The sequence below is a fragment of the Conger conger genome, chromosome 5, assembly GCF_963514075.1.
Source record: "Conger conger chromosome 5, fConCon1.1, whole genome shotgun sequence".
NCBI classification, from domain to species: domain Eukaryota; kingdom Metazoa; phylum Chordata; class Actinopteri; order Anguilliformes; family Congridae; genus Conger; species Conger conger.
The window spans coordinates 55742429-55757282 of NC_083764.1; the positions used below are offsets into that span (position 1 = coordinate 55742429).

At 45.4% G+C, this 14854-nt stretch overlaps 1 protein-coding gene across 1 annotated transcript in view; it reads left to right on the plus strand.

Moving 5' to 3' along the window:
- tnr (tenascin R (restrictin, janusin)) overlaps positions 1 to 14854 on the plus strand; it is a 185206-nt gene that overhangs the window by 129621 nt on the left and 40731 nt on the right. Inside the window, exons 7-9 of the mRNA XM_061242726.1 lie at positions 4291 to 4554; positions 8069 to 8184; positions 11507 to 11657. Of these exons, the coding sequence (XP_061098710.1) occupies positions 4291 to 4554; positions 8069 to 8184; positions 11507 to 11657 (531 nt within the window). The remainder of the gene's footprint in view (positions 1 to 4290; positions 4555 to 8068; positions 8185 to 11506; positions 11658 to 14854) is intronic.

Below are 14854 nucleotides of genomic sequence, written 5' to 3' on the forward strand. Positions count from 1 at the left end.
TCCAGCCAAAGCAATAGCTCTCAGTGCAGTGTGATGCCCCAGTTTAAATCTTGGCCCTGCCCGATCCTATTGGGTGATGTACATATAGGGTACCACCTTGCTGACACGCATTTGTACCTTTTCAGGCAATTTTCGTACCTTTATTTCTGAGTGTATGGAGCAAGGCTCCCATCACAGCAAGGCTAACTAGAGTGTGGATAGAAAAATATTGATATATAAATAAATAAATAAAATTATTACAGCTGATGATTTATCAAAAGCAGCCTACAGTTGATTCAGCTAAGCAGGGAACAATCCCCCTGGAGCAATGTGGGTTTACTATACGTGGCTTGCTCAAGGGACCAGCAGCAGTGTGGATATTAATGTGGCTACACTGCGGCTTCAACCAACAACCTTGCAGGCCCAGTGTAAATAAGTAAATAAGTAATCGGTGCTGCTTGGAGTAAAAGAGTCGGTGATAGTTACCTTACAGAAGAATAAATAAATACTGTACATAACAGAGTCCTCTCACTGTGGAGTTCCTGAAGCCTCTCCCTCCCGTCACAAGTCGTTTGCGGATAATTACGAGACGAGACAGTTCTGCGCACATAGCACCTGGTCGACTGAGTATCAGAGCTGCACAGACTTCTAAAGGAAAGAAGTTTGTTTTCCTGGATTTCCGGATTTGATAAGCAGTGCATGACAGCGCTATCCCTAATGGCTATCGCGGAAGATCCGTAACGGGATGTATCTAAGGCGACTGCATTTATTGCGAGCCTTTGAAAAAATAAAGAGACGCGCTCGATAAGAGGCTAGCTGGCCGCCTGTGACAGTTTTCATCTCGGATTTCTCTCCGCAACTGAAACAGCCGCGAATGACAACTGCGCCTATTGGACCTTGCAGAAACTGCACGGATCCGCCAGGAATTGAACAGGTTGAAATTTAGATCAGAGAATCAGAGCGCCGCACCATTCAAATGTTATTTTAGACATCTGTGAATTTCAGCAGTGCGGGTAAAATTCTCACCAAAGCAACCCAAGCAGCCCTTTTTTCCTCCTTTGAAAGTGGTCAGTATATCATGGTGTTGTACCTTGGAGGATTCTAGACTATCCCTGGTAGAAGCTAGTGTGCCTTTTCCATGGTGTTTACATTTAAAATGTTGTAATTTTTGCTCCATATTTCTTTTTGTTTTTTTTAGACAGACACTATTCAATCTGGAAAATGACATACCCGTTGTGATCTACCATCAACAGATATTGTTAAGTGTATTTTTACATTTTGTTTTCATTCAGTTTTGGAATCATTGTAGTCAAACTGGGTCCTCTTGGGAAAGCTGTTAGCGTGTTAGAGCTGCCTGTTGTAGACATTGTCTCGCTTGGTTGCCGCAGGAACTGCGCAAAGACCCAGTTACCTGCAGAATGCATGAGCGGAATTTATTGGGTAACAGCTGCAGCTGAAATTTTGGGAAAAACAGGAGCTCTTCCAGTGGAAAAGTGTATTCAAATACAATTCAGGTCAGGGGGTCAGAGGCTGTTGGTGCAATGATTTAAATGCAGTCCTTGGTTTGTATCTTTTGGCTCTCACGCATATGGAATCAGGCTGTGACTGATCTGGTCCCAGTTGACCCCTGGCCCCAGGTCCCAGAGCGAGTGCCTGCGGATCCATCTCCGTATTAATGAAGCAGTGGGATCCAGGGCTACAGATAAGGCTTAAACTGGGACACTGGGACACTTTGCCCCGGATACGAGGTGTAAATATTTTTTATTTGGTACAATATATTGTGTGCTGGGGACTTCAAATATATTTTGTCCCGGACCTGAGAATTGATAGCTGTGACTGTGCTTGGAGAGCCACAGCTATGAATTTTCCATCCCACGCAAGCGGGCCAACCCCATTTTCCTGGCGACCACTCCAGTTTCTCTCGTTTCTTCATAGGAGAGTGGACATTCTGTCCTCCTATTGTATCTCCTCTTCATTCAGGAAGTTAGGCCGGGGGGATTACTGGGGGCGCCATTGGCTCAGGAGGTAAGAGCAGTCGTCTGGCAGTCGGAAGGGTTGCTGGTTCGTTCCCGCCCTGGCTGTGTCGAAGTTTGTCTGAGCAAGACACCTAACCCCGAATTGCTCCTGACAAGCTGGTTGGTGCACGTCAGCCAATCATTGTGCGTGTGTGTGTGTGTGTGTGTGAATGGAGAAATGAGAAGCATCAATTGTACAGCGCTTTGGATAAAGGTGCTGTATAAATGCCGACCATTTACTGATGGAGATGGGATCACAGTGGCAGAAGGCGCCATGGCCTGTAATCTGATCCCCAGCCACACAGAGGCACTCATACATGGGTTGAGAGTAGCTGCCCTCCCCACAGCCTCCATTTTGTTTTCTTCTTGAGTAGGGCTTCATCAGATCAGGGCCTTTGTTACGGGCCTGGCTAAGTGAGCGCCGCGGGGCCTTTCATTACATCGGGTTCGGCGGAGAGAGAAGAAAACAGGCTGCGTAGGCCCGGCCCCATCTGCTGTCCCGCTTAGTTCTCCGAGAAAACAAGACGCTTTGTCGAGTCTCGGCACCTCCTGGGGGCGGTTTGACCATTCTGCCCTATAATCTGGTCTAAGGAGTCACACAGATTCAAGGTGCTGCGGGATCATTCTGGTGATGGGCTAATATCGTCTGTTCTTGCTAGCGCAAGCTTTGTTTTAGCCTCTACACTAACCGCTATTCCCTGGCTCCGCCACCCCCCAGTTATCCCGGGGGAAGTGGTATCCCATTCCGTCAAATAACAGAAGCTTCCAGTGTGAAATAATAAGCGGCTAAATTTCCAGCTGAGCGAAACAATACCGCTAGTCATGGCACAGAGAGATGAGGTCAAACCCTTACGAAATAAAACGATGTAGTGAGAATGGTTCCTTCTAGTCACCGCAACCTCTTGCTTCCTGTTCCCATGTGCAGTAATGAGGCTTCTTTTAACATGACATGTACTAAATACCAAGACTGTGTTTACACAAGAGGTGTTACATTTAGCATTTCGTAGCCGTGCGAGTGGAACTTATTCTTTTCAGCACCTTGTAGTCTCGTTGTCTTTGTACTGTATGTGTGGGTTTTTTGTCACAGAAGAACAAGGTCACCTATACTCTCCAAAATAAAGGTGTGGAAAGTGTCTACAAAGGTACAAATGCTTGTCGCTGATACCCTATTGGTGCATACAATTGTACCCATAACTAAGAATGTATAATTAATTTGTACCTCTTTTGCTTGGAAAATGTACTCATTTGTACCCAAAGAGAACATTAGTGTGCTTTCAGGGTACATTTGGGAAATGTGATCCTTGAAGTACAAAAATGTACCTCCGCTGTCATTATAATGCAGTGCAGACATTTATCTCCCACATCTTGTAAGTTTCACCGCAGAGCAATCCCTTTACTGTAAGATTTCAGATTATAAGCAGTTACTGTACTGTACAGTATGTGCATAATGGAGCCAGTAAATGTGCCAGTTCTCTGGGTAATTTACCTACCTTTTGGTCAGGTAAAACATGTCAATCAGGTATGATGCTCTGGTGGCCCTTGCTGTGTTCTACAAATAAGACTGAGCCTTGCAGTAATGGTTAAAACATTTTAAGATGTTTTCCACACATACAGATATTCTTTTAGTGGTTGATTTTGAGAACTAGCCCAAGGGAAGATTTGAATGTCTGTGAATGATTTATCCTATGCCATAAATGAGATGAATCGCTTAAGGGGAATTAAAGAAAGGTCTGCTTATGCTTTGCTCCTAAAAACTTCATCATTATTCCTTCTGTCAGTTATGCAGTCAGATCGTTTGCTCAGTGCCTCGGTGCTACGGGAGAAGTGCAGCTATCTTTAAGCCTTTGAAGTGTGGGTGTTTTTAGATGTTTCAAAACTCAAAAGGCAGTGTTTTAGAACTCTATTGCTTTCAGTTTCCATCAGTGATTGTTACATCAGCATTAGAATATTCGTACTGAAAAAAACAAAAAATAAGTCAATCTCAACACATATTTAGTAGTACTTATATTGAGATATAATCTCATTTATTTTCCTTTATTGTTAAATAAGACAGAAATATTGCTAATGAGGTAAGACAGTTTGATTCATATCAAGATTTGCCAATGGGATAAGAACATTTCACTTGTTAACTAAGCCAATATTTGTATTACAAGACTACAGATTTTTTTCCCAGTGCGGTTAAGAACATTCTAATCACGTATATGCGATCTCACACCTCGAAGGGTTAAGCATTAAGCGTTAATGCATGCTGCAAAGTGACCGCTTCCTTAACATTGTCACAACTCTCTCCCTGCAGTGGCCCTGCCCTCAAACCTGCGGGTTCGCGGGGTTACGGAACGCACCATCGACCTGGAGTGGGAGGGCTCGCCGGTGCTGACGGACTACCTGGTCACCTACGCGCCCACCAGCCCGGGGGGCGTTCAGCTGGACATCCGGATGCCCGGCAACGTCACCAGCTGCACCATCGGCGAACTGGAGCCGGGCATCGAGTACAACGTCAACGTCTACGCCGTGCTCAACAAGGTCATCAGTGCGCCCGTCAGCACGCAGGTCTCTACCTGTGAGTAGGCCACTCTCGCCTCAGAAACCTCAAAAACACAGCACACCCCGCGGAAAAAAACAGCTCAAGCTAGGTTTTGAACCAGCTGGTATCTGGTTGACCAGATCACACCAGCTCTACGCTCAACACTCAACATGGTTTGACCAGCTCAAGCTATGTTTTGGAACAGCTGGTACCTGGTAATTTCAAGCTGATGATTTTACACCAGGGGAACATTCTTTTGCCAATTTTAATATGAGGCTCCACAAAACCTCCAAAAAAACAAGTTAACTTGCCATGTACTATCTGACTGTATCTGAAGCGATCAGAGTTTTTGCCGAGGTATAATTAGCATGTAAGAAAAAAACAGGAAGGTCTTCCGAACTTGATGAAAATTATGTTTATTTACCGGAACGGCACTTGTCAGAGATACATGAAATGTATTCAGACTGAACCCAGAACCTGTGCTGTGATGTGTTTTGATCAGGAATGTTCAATACACCTTATAGGAGGATGCAGACACATTAGTGACCCCTATCAGTCAGGCCGTCTCGTACTGGCCACCCTGCTGTGACTGAACTAGCATGTCAGCGTTGACTGAAGGAGCTCCTGATCTCTCCCTCTCGCCCGTTATTCTACAATTGTACCAACTATAATACTGATGAGATCCAGGGAATGTGTGGCCAGCAGACATATTGCCATCAGAGACAGATTTCTTACATCAGCAAACTTCCCTTTTTTCCAATGGTAATATGAGACTGTGGCTTCACAAAAACCTCCAAAAAATTCAACAGAGCTATGTACTATGAGTGACTGATTTCAACCGTAGACATAGTTCTTGCGCCGGCATAATCAGCAAAATGTCCTTTTTTCCAACAGTAGTACGAGACAGTGGCTCAACAAAAGCTCCGAAAGATTCAGTTCAAAGTTATCTGGCCGTGCACTATGAATGACTCGCTGATTTGAACCACAGAGTTCGTGCCCCAGTGACAAAAGTTACTTTTACACTTCAGTTCATGCTGGAGAGCACTCAGCATCTCCACTCAATATGAGGCCCGTGAAGTCTCCCACTCCCAACTGTAATTTTCGGCACTCCTTGTGCTCGATAATATAAGCAGCGAGCCAGAGTGTGGGGGTTTACTCAAATTGCTGGAATTGAATTCTGGGATACAATTGTCAGTTCCATTTGGAGAATATCAGATGGGAAGCTCTGCTCAGCGAGGGCCGCGGGGGACGTAAGACTGCTTCTCGCTCTACTCTACCTCCGCAGTTCAATATTTAACCCAGCCAGGGATCCGTTATTTGGCCAGGGAGTCACCTCCGCTACGATCCCAAAACGCTAATTCCACGGTTGCTCTGAATTGCGATGGTCTCTGGCCCTAGAGGGATAGCAGGACCCCCCCCCCCCCCCCCCCCCTATTTTCCATCCCTGTATTAGAGCTCCCAGGATTAGCGCTAACGCGATTAGATGCACCTTTGGAAATGAAAGTGATTGTGAGTGTGCATTGTGAGAAATTGAAATTGGAACGGGATGTAAGAGTGTGGGCCGAGTAACTGACCTCAGTACTATTAGCAAAGAGTCTTATTTAGAGCCCCAGAGTCTAACGCTTCAAAGGGAAGCCATCCTTTCATTTGGAGCGAAACTAATGAGTCACCCAGTCCATGCAATACGACGACACAGCAGTGCGGGTTAGCCATCTTGGCTCGGATCCTAAATATCCTACGCATGGTAGCATCCTCGCAGCTTGAGGCTCACGGCCCCTGAATTGATTCAGCAAATACGTATACTATCTGCGCGCGTAGATGTGCACATGAATCGAGCTGTGTAGGGTGCCCTAGATATAGATTGAGGTGTGTTTGTTTGTGAAGAAGCGTTTGATTGCTTGTGAAGAACGCAGCTGGATAGTTCATTTCAGGATATGTACGCCTTGCCAGCCGCTCACGTTGAAAACAGAGCAGCTCAGCGTTTCCAAAGGAGCATCTTTTATAAAAGACTTCCCTCTGCGTTGCAGGCCGCAAAGTGCGGACACTAAATCCTCCGACGCGTCAGCTTTACCGCTGGCGATGCTTCAGTCCCTGGACAAACATCAACCTAACGCGCAAAGCTTAGCTTAGCAAATACACTACAAATCTGTTTAAACTCAAACAGAGTTTATTTGAGTCCGCAATGGATATGCACTGCAAAAATGACTTAACAAGCATTTTAGTCTTAAAATAAGAATTAAGATCTTTTTTCTCTCTCTAGTCGGAAATATTAGCTTGTTTTAAGTTAAAATTTTTTGACCCCATGGGCAAGTATTTGAATGGGTCAAACTGTCTTACCTCATTGGCACAATTTTTTGTCTCATTTAGCAAAAAGGTAATAGAAATTTCAGTCTCAATAAAATATAAAAATACTTTTTGGCATTTACTGGTTGAGGCAGTACGGAAATTTTTCTGAGAATCAGAAGGTGTGCTTCTTCTTTACAAATTGCTACAACAACAAACACACACCTGACCGCATTATGTGGGTGGTGGGGGGGGGGGGGGGTGTGGGACGGAACATACGTAGGACGTTCCCGGGAAATGGCCCAACTTATGCCAACAGGGAGGTGATTAGCTGTCCACCACCTGCTGGGTAAAAATGGCAGGCTGGCACAGCTCCGTCGGGTGCACCACCCCGCACGCTGGCCGTCAGCGATACAGCTGCGGAATAGAAACCCCTGGATTTACTGCGAATGCTTAACTATTCCATATGGACCGGGCCCATTCCGTGAGATTTACGAGCTTCTGCTTTCCCAGACTGTGGCTAACTGTGAAATAACAAAGAAAAGCGAGAACAGATCAAATCTGACACAAAACATCTTCTCCAAATGCGTGGGGGAGACGTTTTTTTTTTTCATATATACGGGCTGTTCGGAGGAAAGCTGGCATTGGAAATCTAAGCTCACTAATCGCGTTTGGATTCGGCGCAATCGAGCAGTGAAGGGCACCGTCGGACTGATTTTATTACAGTTGCACGCGCCCATACGGCGATACAATAAGGCCAGGGACCCGGTAGTTGTATGGAAATGGCACTGTTGTTTACTCTGGAAAGTAAAATGGTATCAGTTAAGTGCTGTTTGAACTAGAATTAAACAGCATCCTCCAGCCAGAGGGTTGGTGTTAGGGGGTGGTGGGGGGGGGGGGGTGTATTGGTCAATCCCTCCCGGGAGGTTTGTCCCGGTTGTAAAACTCCCACACGCACAAGTTGACTGCAACTTTGGAACGTGATGGAGACACGGAAACGGGGAGGCGGAATCGCTAGCCGCAGACGTTCCTCTCCTCTGAACTCGCCCTGGCCTTTGCCCTCTCCCGATCTCTCCCACGCCTCCGTGACATTACCACCTCCGCAGAGAGGCGTCATCCACGCCCTGTTCGTGAGGGAGGCCATAAGCGGAAGGTCTCGCCCCCCCAGGGAGCTCCTGAAGAGGGAGCGGGGTGGGGTGGTGGTGGGGTGATTGATTGAATGCATAGGCGATGGAGACTACTAATACGTCTCCCTTTTCCTTTATAGATCTCTCCAATCCCGATGGCTTACTCTTCAAATCCATCACGGAGACGTCCGTGGAGGTGCGCTGGGAGCCCTTCTCCTACTCCTTTGACGGCTGGGAAATTAGCTTCATTCCGAAGGTAAGGGTTCCTACGGAAGGCCGCACCCGAAGTCTCAAATGTGGCATCGACGAGGGTCGGGGGGCAGTTTGTGACCAAACGTGCGAGGGGGATCATTTCGACCCAAACGTGGGCACGTGCATCTCTGTTACCTTTTCACACTTGGTAGCCATACAAAATGGTGGATAGAGCATTATTTGAGATACTGCTCATCATGTTTTGTGTGCCTTTCTCATGTGCAAATCAATACTTTTGCCAAGGAAATATGGGGCCGGTTTCACAGACACAGATTAAGCCTAGTTCATGCTCTCCATACAAAACTCAATGTAGTCTATGACTAATCTGTGTTAGCGAAAATGGTATAGGCAAAGCATTACTCACTGCTTGTTGAGTGTTTGCTAGGCATCTCTATCCAGTGCAGCAAGGCTTACTTTCTGACATTCTCTCCACAGAATAAAATAGCCACCTTTAAATCTAGGTTCCTCTTTTTAGGTAGCGCATTCACTCTGAGCTAAATTAATACGGGCCATTTTTCCGTGCGGCAATCCAAAATCTCTCGCGGCGAGCAACGGGGCGCGAGGTCAATGAACGCGCGGAGGGGCGTGGGAGCTCGCGCGCAAATGGCGTCTGCGGCCTCTCACTGGGGCGCGAAAGCTTTCAGGCAGCACCGTTGGAGCGCATTCGATATGGACCGCACGGCGGAGGCCATCTTGTCGCACAGCAAGTCTTCTGCACAACAAAGCCAATCGCCATCTTCGGCACAGCGAGGGAGTCGGCACCCGCCACTTATTTATGTACCTCGCACGGAAAAAAAACCTTGCTTCTGGAACATTCTCAAGAGAAAGCGGTCGGTATCGGTGCCGCGCAAAATGTAATCAGACGCCAGACGTTTATTCGCACAAGCAAACTAACCATGCGCACACGCGGTGCAAATAATTTGAGGAGAACGTGCCAAGGCTTTTTTCTTTTTCCAAGCAACACGAAATGAGCTATTGTGCCAGATCAATGTTTGGATTGTCTTAAGGTTATTATCGCTTTGGTGGATCAATGATTTGAACTGTTGTGAGACTTCTGAGAGCTCAATGATCGCAATTGCCAAGTTTCCCAAGTTTTTTTTTTCCTTCATTCGCTCAGTAGACACCGTGTCCTTTCATGGTACCATTAATTTAATTTTTCTCTCCCCCAGGTACGCCTAAAGCGGGGAGGGCTTGGGGCGGCTCAAGGCTTTAATACTTCGCCCGTAGATGAAAGGAGGAAGGAGAGAAATAAATAAATTGCGTCGATACAAATGCAGAGAGCTCTTAGTACTGAATACGAAAGTGTGCAAGGTGCATCTGGGTCAGTGTGGACTTTAATCTAGAGGATTGGGAACAGGCGGGGCGGAGGGAGGGGTGTGTGGCGTCTCCCTGTGCGCAAGCTCCTCTCTCTCGAGACCTGGGTTCAAAATTCTCTCCTGTCACTTGGGAAATCACGTTCCAAAGCGGAAGCCTCAACCCCCTCCGGATATAATCCCAGCCGTCTCACCATTCCGACAATCTCCTAATGGCTGTCAGAGCAGAGGCGGAGGTGACTTGAGTGCCCGCCATCGACAAAAACAAACAATCGTTCCTCTCCCGAAATTACCCCCATCCCAGTCCCGACCGTGTGCCTCAAACCAACTATCTTCGATTGTGAGGAAATTAGAAAGCCTTTGATCGAGACCTAGGCTTATCAGACAGTGGCGTAAGTTTCGTTCAGTAGTCTATAAAGAAGGAAAACTTCAGCTTTTTTATTTTCCTTTTTACTTTTTACTTTCCTTTTTTTATGCCTTTGTTTATTACACGTTTTATTTTCTGTCTCTGCTGTTGGAGATTCATTTTCGATTCACTTTTATGAACTATTATCATATTTAACTGCTCTGCCAACAACCTTTCCTGTGAAGGGATACTGTTGTTCAATTTCAGCTTTTTCACATTATTTAGTTGTAATGTACTTCTTTGAATGGGCCTGACAGTTTTAATGAGCAGTTAAGGACATTTTTGATATTTAGAGGAGCTTGTGATAAACGGCTGGCATTATGTACAGGTACAGACGTCATGGGGAAAACAAATCACTGCAAAATGTATCGTTAGAAAAGGTTCCAAATACAGCACAATATGGCATCAGACCGTGCGGTCAACGTGTTTGACTAGGTCATGTGTAACTACATGTCACGGTATTTTCCGTTTAATGTGTTCAGCTGGAGGACTGTTCAGGTAACTGAGGTTAAGCACCACACTCAAAGGCACATCTGTGAGACTGGCTGTCGTACCGCGTCCAAACAGGCGTATAAAACTTAACATCAGCTTTCTTTTATTTAGCAGTAATGGAGTTTGGCACCGTGTTTCTTTTCCCCTTTTCACGAAAATCTTTCTCCGGTGTGTTTTTGACGCGGACAGGATGGATGAAAATGACACTAAAGCCGGCCGAATGAACCATTTTGCTCATAATGAATGCGTTTTGTGACAAAATCCGATAAATAAAGCCACGATATCCGAGCGATAGAAATGGCACCTGTTGACCTGTGTCGGTAAGCACATTAAGAAGCAGATGATATATTGTGCCGTCCTGGCACTGATGACTTCGGCGTGGGCTGCAGTGTGACTGGGATAATGACGATCGTTTTTGGCAAGTGGTTAATGAGTTCCAGGTACCTGCCAGTGCCTGTGTGCCTGTTTTTAATGCAGGAGTCCTGGCAGAATGTGTGTAGAATAATGGTGTCGTTGGATGCGGGAGAGCAGGGACAGGCCTGGAGGACATTAGAGGAATCTCTGATTCCCTGTTAGAATCCCAGACGAATGCCAAAAAAGACGATTTAGGAACCGGTGAGGAGGGCACAAGGCCTTCCGATCTCACTGACATCTTCACCACTCATATGACGAGGATGATGATGATGATGATGAAGATTATTATTATTATTATTATTATTATTATTATTATTATTAATAGTAGTAGTAGGATTAGTAGTAGTAGTAGTAGTAGCAGTAGAGGCAGTAGCAGAAGTAGTGGTATTACTGGTAGTAGAACAATTCTTCCATGATGGCACGCTCAGAAATAAAGGTATTGTGGAGGTACATTTATGTTCTGTAGGGAGCACATTTTGCAGTAATGTTCTTTGAGTACTAACAAGTACCCATTACAAGCAAAACAATGTACACATGAATTATTAAGCCCTGGCTAGGGGGAGAATTGTATGTACCTATAAGTAGGACCCCTGTGATCAGGGTTAGAGTTAGGGGTACCTTGATAGGCACTGTTTCTTACCACTTTTTTTGTGTACACTGGGCTACTGGAATGATGGTGGGTACTTCATGTGGTTTCCCAGGATAATGAAGGAGGTATGACAGCCCAGTTGCCTAGCACCATAACCACCTTCAACCAGACTGGCCTCAGGCCAGGGGAGGAGTACACCGTCAACCTGGTGGCCCTGAAGGACCAGGGTCGGAGCCAGCCTGTGACGGCCACCGTCACCACACGTGAGTCCCCCGTATGAGCCTCCCATGCCAGGGGCTGTGTCTGTGTTTCTGTGCATGACGTGAAGCCTGATGACTGACCTTCTGTGTTCTAGCCAGCCTATAAAGCGATTGCGTGTGTGTATCTGTGTGTCATTTCCTGTCCTTCAATAATGGCCGCTTCTTCCCCTGATGAAAATTCCAGCGTGGACCAGTAGGGATTCTAAGCTGGTTTAAGATGGTTTAAGCTGTTTTTGACACTTCTAGCTGGTCTGTGGCTGGACAAAGCTGGTTAAGCGGGTATAGTAAGCCGCCGGTCAAGCTGATGAACACAATTACATAACTAACATGTCTCTATAGGTTGCTCAGCCGGTGACAAGCTGATTGACCATCTTAAACAAAGTTTTAGCTGGTTCAAGCTCAAATTTTCAGCAGTCACTGTCACTGTCATGGTGATTGCTGTGGCCATCCGTCTGTCTGTCTCTGCTCGTCAGTGGTCTGTGCCCGAGTCTCCTCTCCCCTCTGTGCCCTTGTCTGTGTCTTCTTCCCTGTCTGTGAGTCTGTCTGTGACCGTGTTTTTTACGCCCCATCTCTGTGTCTGTGTTAAGATTGTCAGTGATCGTACACCCATCTGTCCCTCTGTCCGTCCCCCGGCGTCTCTCCCACCATCTCCCCATCCGAGCGACTGTAGGAGTAATTAATCCGCGCTAAAGTCCCCCCATATTTCAAGAGTCACACACAGCTGCGGCTAATGAGAAGTGTCACTTTGATGAATGGGTCAGTCTGCCAGCAATTATGCTCTTAATGTAAACCTCACCCAGAAATTCCTCAGACTGACAGCAAAAGACACAAGGATTAAATTCAATTAAACTTTTCCATAACAGTTCAGAATGCATGTCCGCAGTGGAAACCCCATTAACTTCCACAAGAGGTACTGCTGGTAGTAATTCAAGTGCTATTGATTATTTATGAACGATAATTAATAATTCATGCATGCTGTAGATATCTTATTTGTCAGAGTAAGACAGATTTGGAGTTTCTGAATCATTTATGCAAGTGAAGATTTATGACCGATTCAAGGAAAGGAAAATAAAGTTTTAGGAAATGGTTGTTGAGTCCGGTGTGTCATGTGCAAATTAGCGATTGTGAAAATGTGCATAGTCATAGGAAAGCAAAATAAACATTTTACTGTTTGTCTGGTGTGTGTGTGTGTGTGTGTGTGTGCGTCTGTGTGTGTGTGTTTGTGTGTGTGTGTGTGTGTTTGTACGTATGCATGCAGAACCACCTTTGGAACACCCTAAAATAAAGCAGGATTAAGAGAGATGAAATGAAAGAGAGAGCGAGAGAGAGAGAAAGAGAAAAAGAGAGACAGAGACGGGGAAAGCCAGTGAGTGAAAGAGTTTCTGTGTGTGTGTGTAAATGTGTACGACTCTTTCAAGTCTTCTTCTTGGTATACCTTTATATATTTCAAAACTAAGGAACAAATCGTGATAAGGTTGGAAAGCTTTTAATTAGAGAGTTTCATTTTAATATTCCGGTATTTGAACATGCATGTTCTCCCAGCTCAGACACCTACAGACCCTTGAGATTGGTATTTGAGCCATGCTCCCAGTGTCTATGAACGCATGCAGCATTGAAGAATTTGTCTTAAGATTATGATTTTTCTTCAGGGAGTGTCTTAAAATAGACGTTAGCTGAGCCAGGTTGGCTAAGATCCGTTAGCAGCCTGTGTTATTGCCTGGGAAATCAGCAGAACAGTGATTAGACTTCAATACAGAACTCTCTAGTGTTCGCTAATGCGTTTTATAGGTATACCGCAATGACCTCACCTGCTCAAATACTGTTTGTATCGCTCCCTCTCAACCATAGGTTATAAAAACTAGCGGCAGTACTGGCTCTAATGAAAATATATACAACACAGAGGTCAGTAATACTATGATTTGTGAAAATAATTTGTGAAAATTACAGAATGGCATTATTCTACCATGAGACAAGTTGCTATTTAAAAAAAATCTTTTTAAAAAAGGATCATGTTGTTTGGATTTCATGTAATGTGGGGAATTTTTGAGTGAGCAAATCAATGTTCTCACCAGGGAGAATACGTCTTGTGCACTCAGCCCAGCGAGATTGCCTGAGAGGCGTGTTTCTGAAATAGAGGATGTAATTTGTGCCCGTAATAATTTGAGCATCTCCACGCTCAATAAAGCTTTCGCCTGTATCTATTAATCAGACGCACCTCAGGTGGAATGCGATAGAAATGGATCCCTCTGATTGTCGGGGATTAGCCTCTCTGTCTCTATTTTGGGAGTTTGAATGTGAGGCGGCTTTAAAATGGCGGAGCTTGCGGAATGCGGCAATGTGCATATAAACAACCTATTTAAAGTTTAAAAGTTAGTGATAATATCACCTGGGGGCGAAAAATGTGTTTACTTTATGTAAGTGTAGCACAAGAGCACTGTCACGATTGCTGAAGTTATTACTCGGAGAAGAAGGCATCTTGGGCGAGTTGAGTTACACATTGGAATAAAGAGAGCATTTTCTACACAAATATGGCACTTACAGATGTCCAAAAAAGTTCTGAGAACCTGGCTGCCAAGTCAGGCAAAGGGAGAAATATTGGCGGAGATAAAAGGCGACCTTAAACAGCACTGACACCCGCTCCTGCTCCTGCTTCTGCTCCCACACCCGCGGTGTTAAATCTTCCCTTCCCACTGAAATTCCTTGTTTCTGCCTCAGTATTTTGGCTGACAATGGCGCCTGGCAGTGAAACCTCTCTTTCCGGAATCTTCTGCTGCAATCGCCCTCCCTGGAAGCAGAAGGGTATTGCCGGTTCCTTGAGGTTGAGAGAACGTGGGCAAAGATTAGCTTTTAACAGCCGTAGCTTTATTTGAGCCCCTGGTGTGAATTTACTGTACGTAATTGATCTCGGTAAAGGCCCTGCTAAAATTAACTTTTTATTTTAATTTTCTCAACTCTCATGGTTGAGTTACTGTAGTCTGAACAAACCACCACCACACTCCTCCCTACTCCCGTCTAAGTGGCGGAGGTTTCTCCTGTTCACACGGGGGCTTTTAGAAACACTCTTTTTAAAGAACTACATCTTTGCATCTTTTAGAATCCCTCTGAGAGTGTTAGACAGATAAGCGCTCTTGTGATCATTACTTTTGCACTTGTTATGTCCTTTGAGCAGTTTGCAAAGGGCTGCCATTTTGTGATGGTTT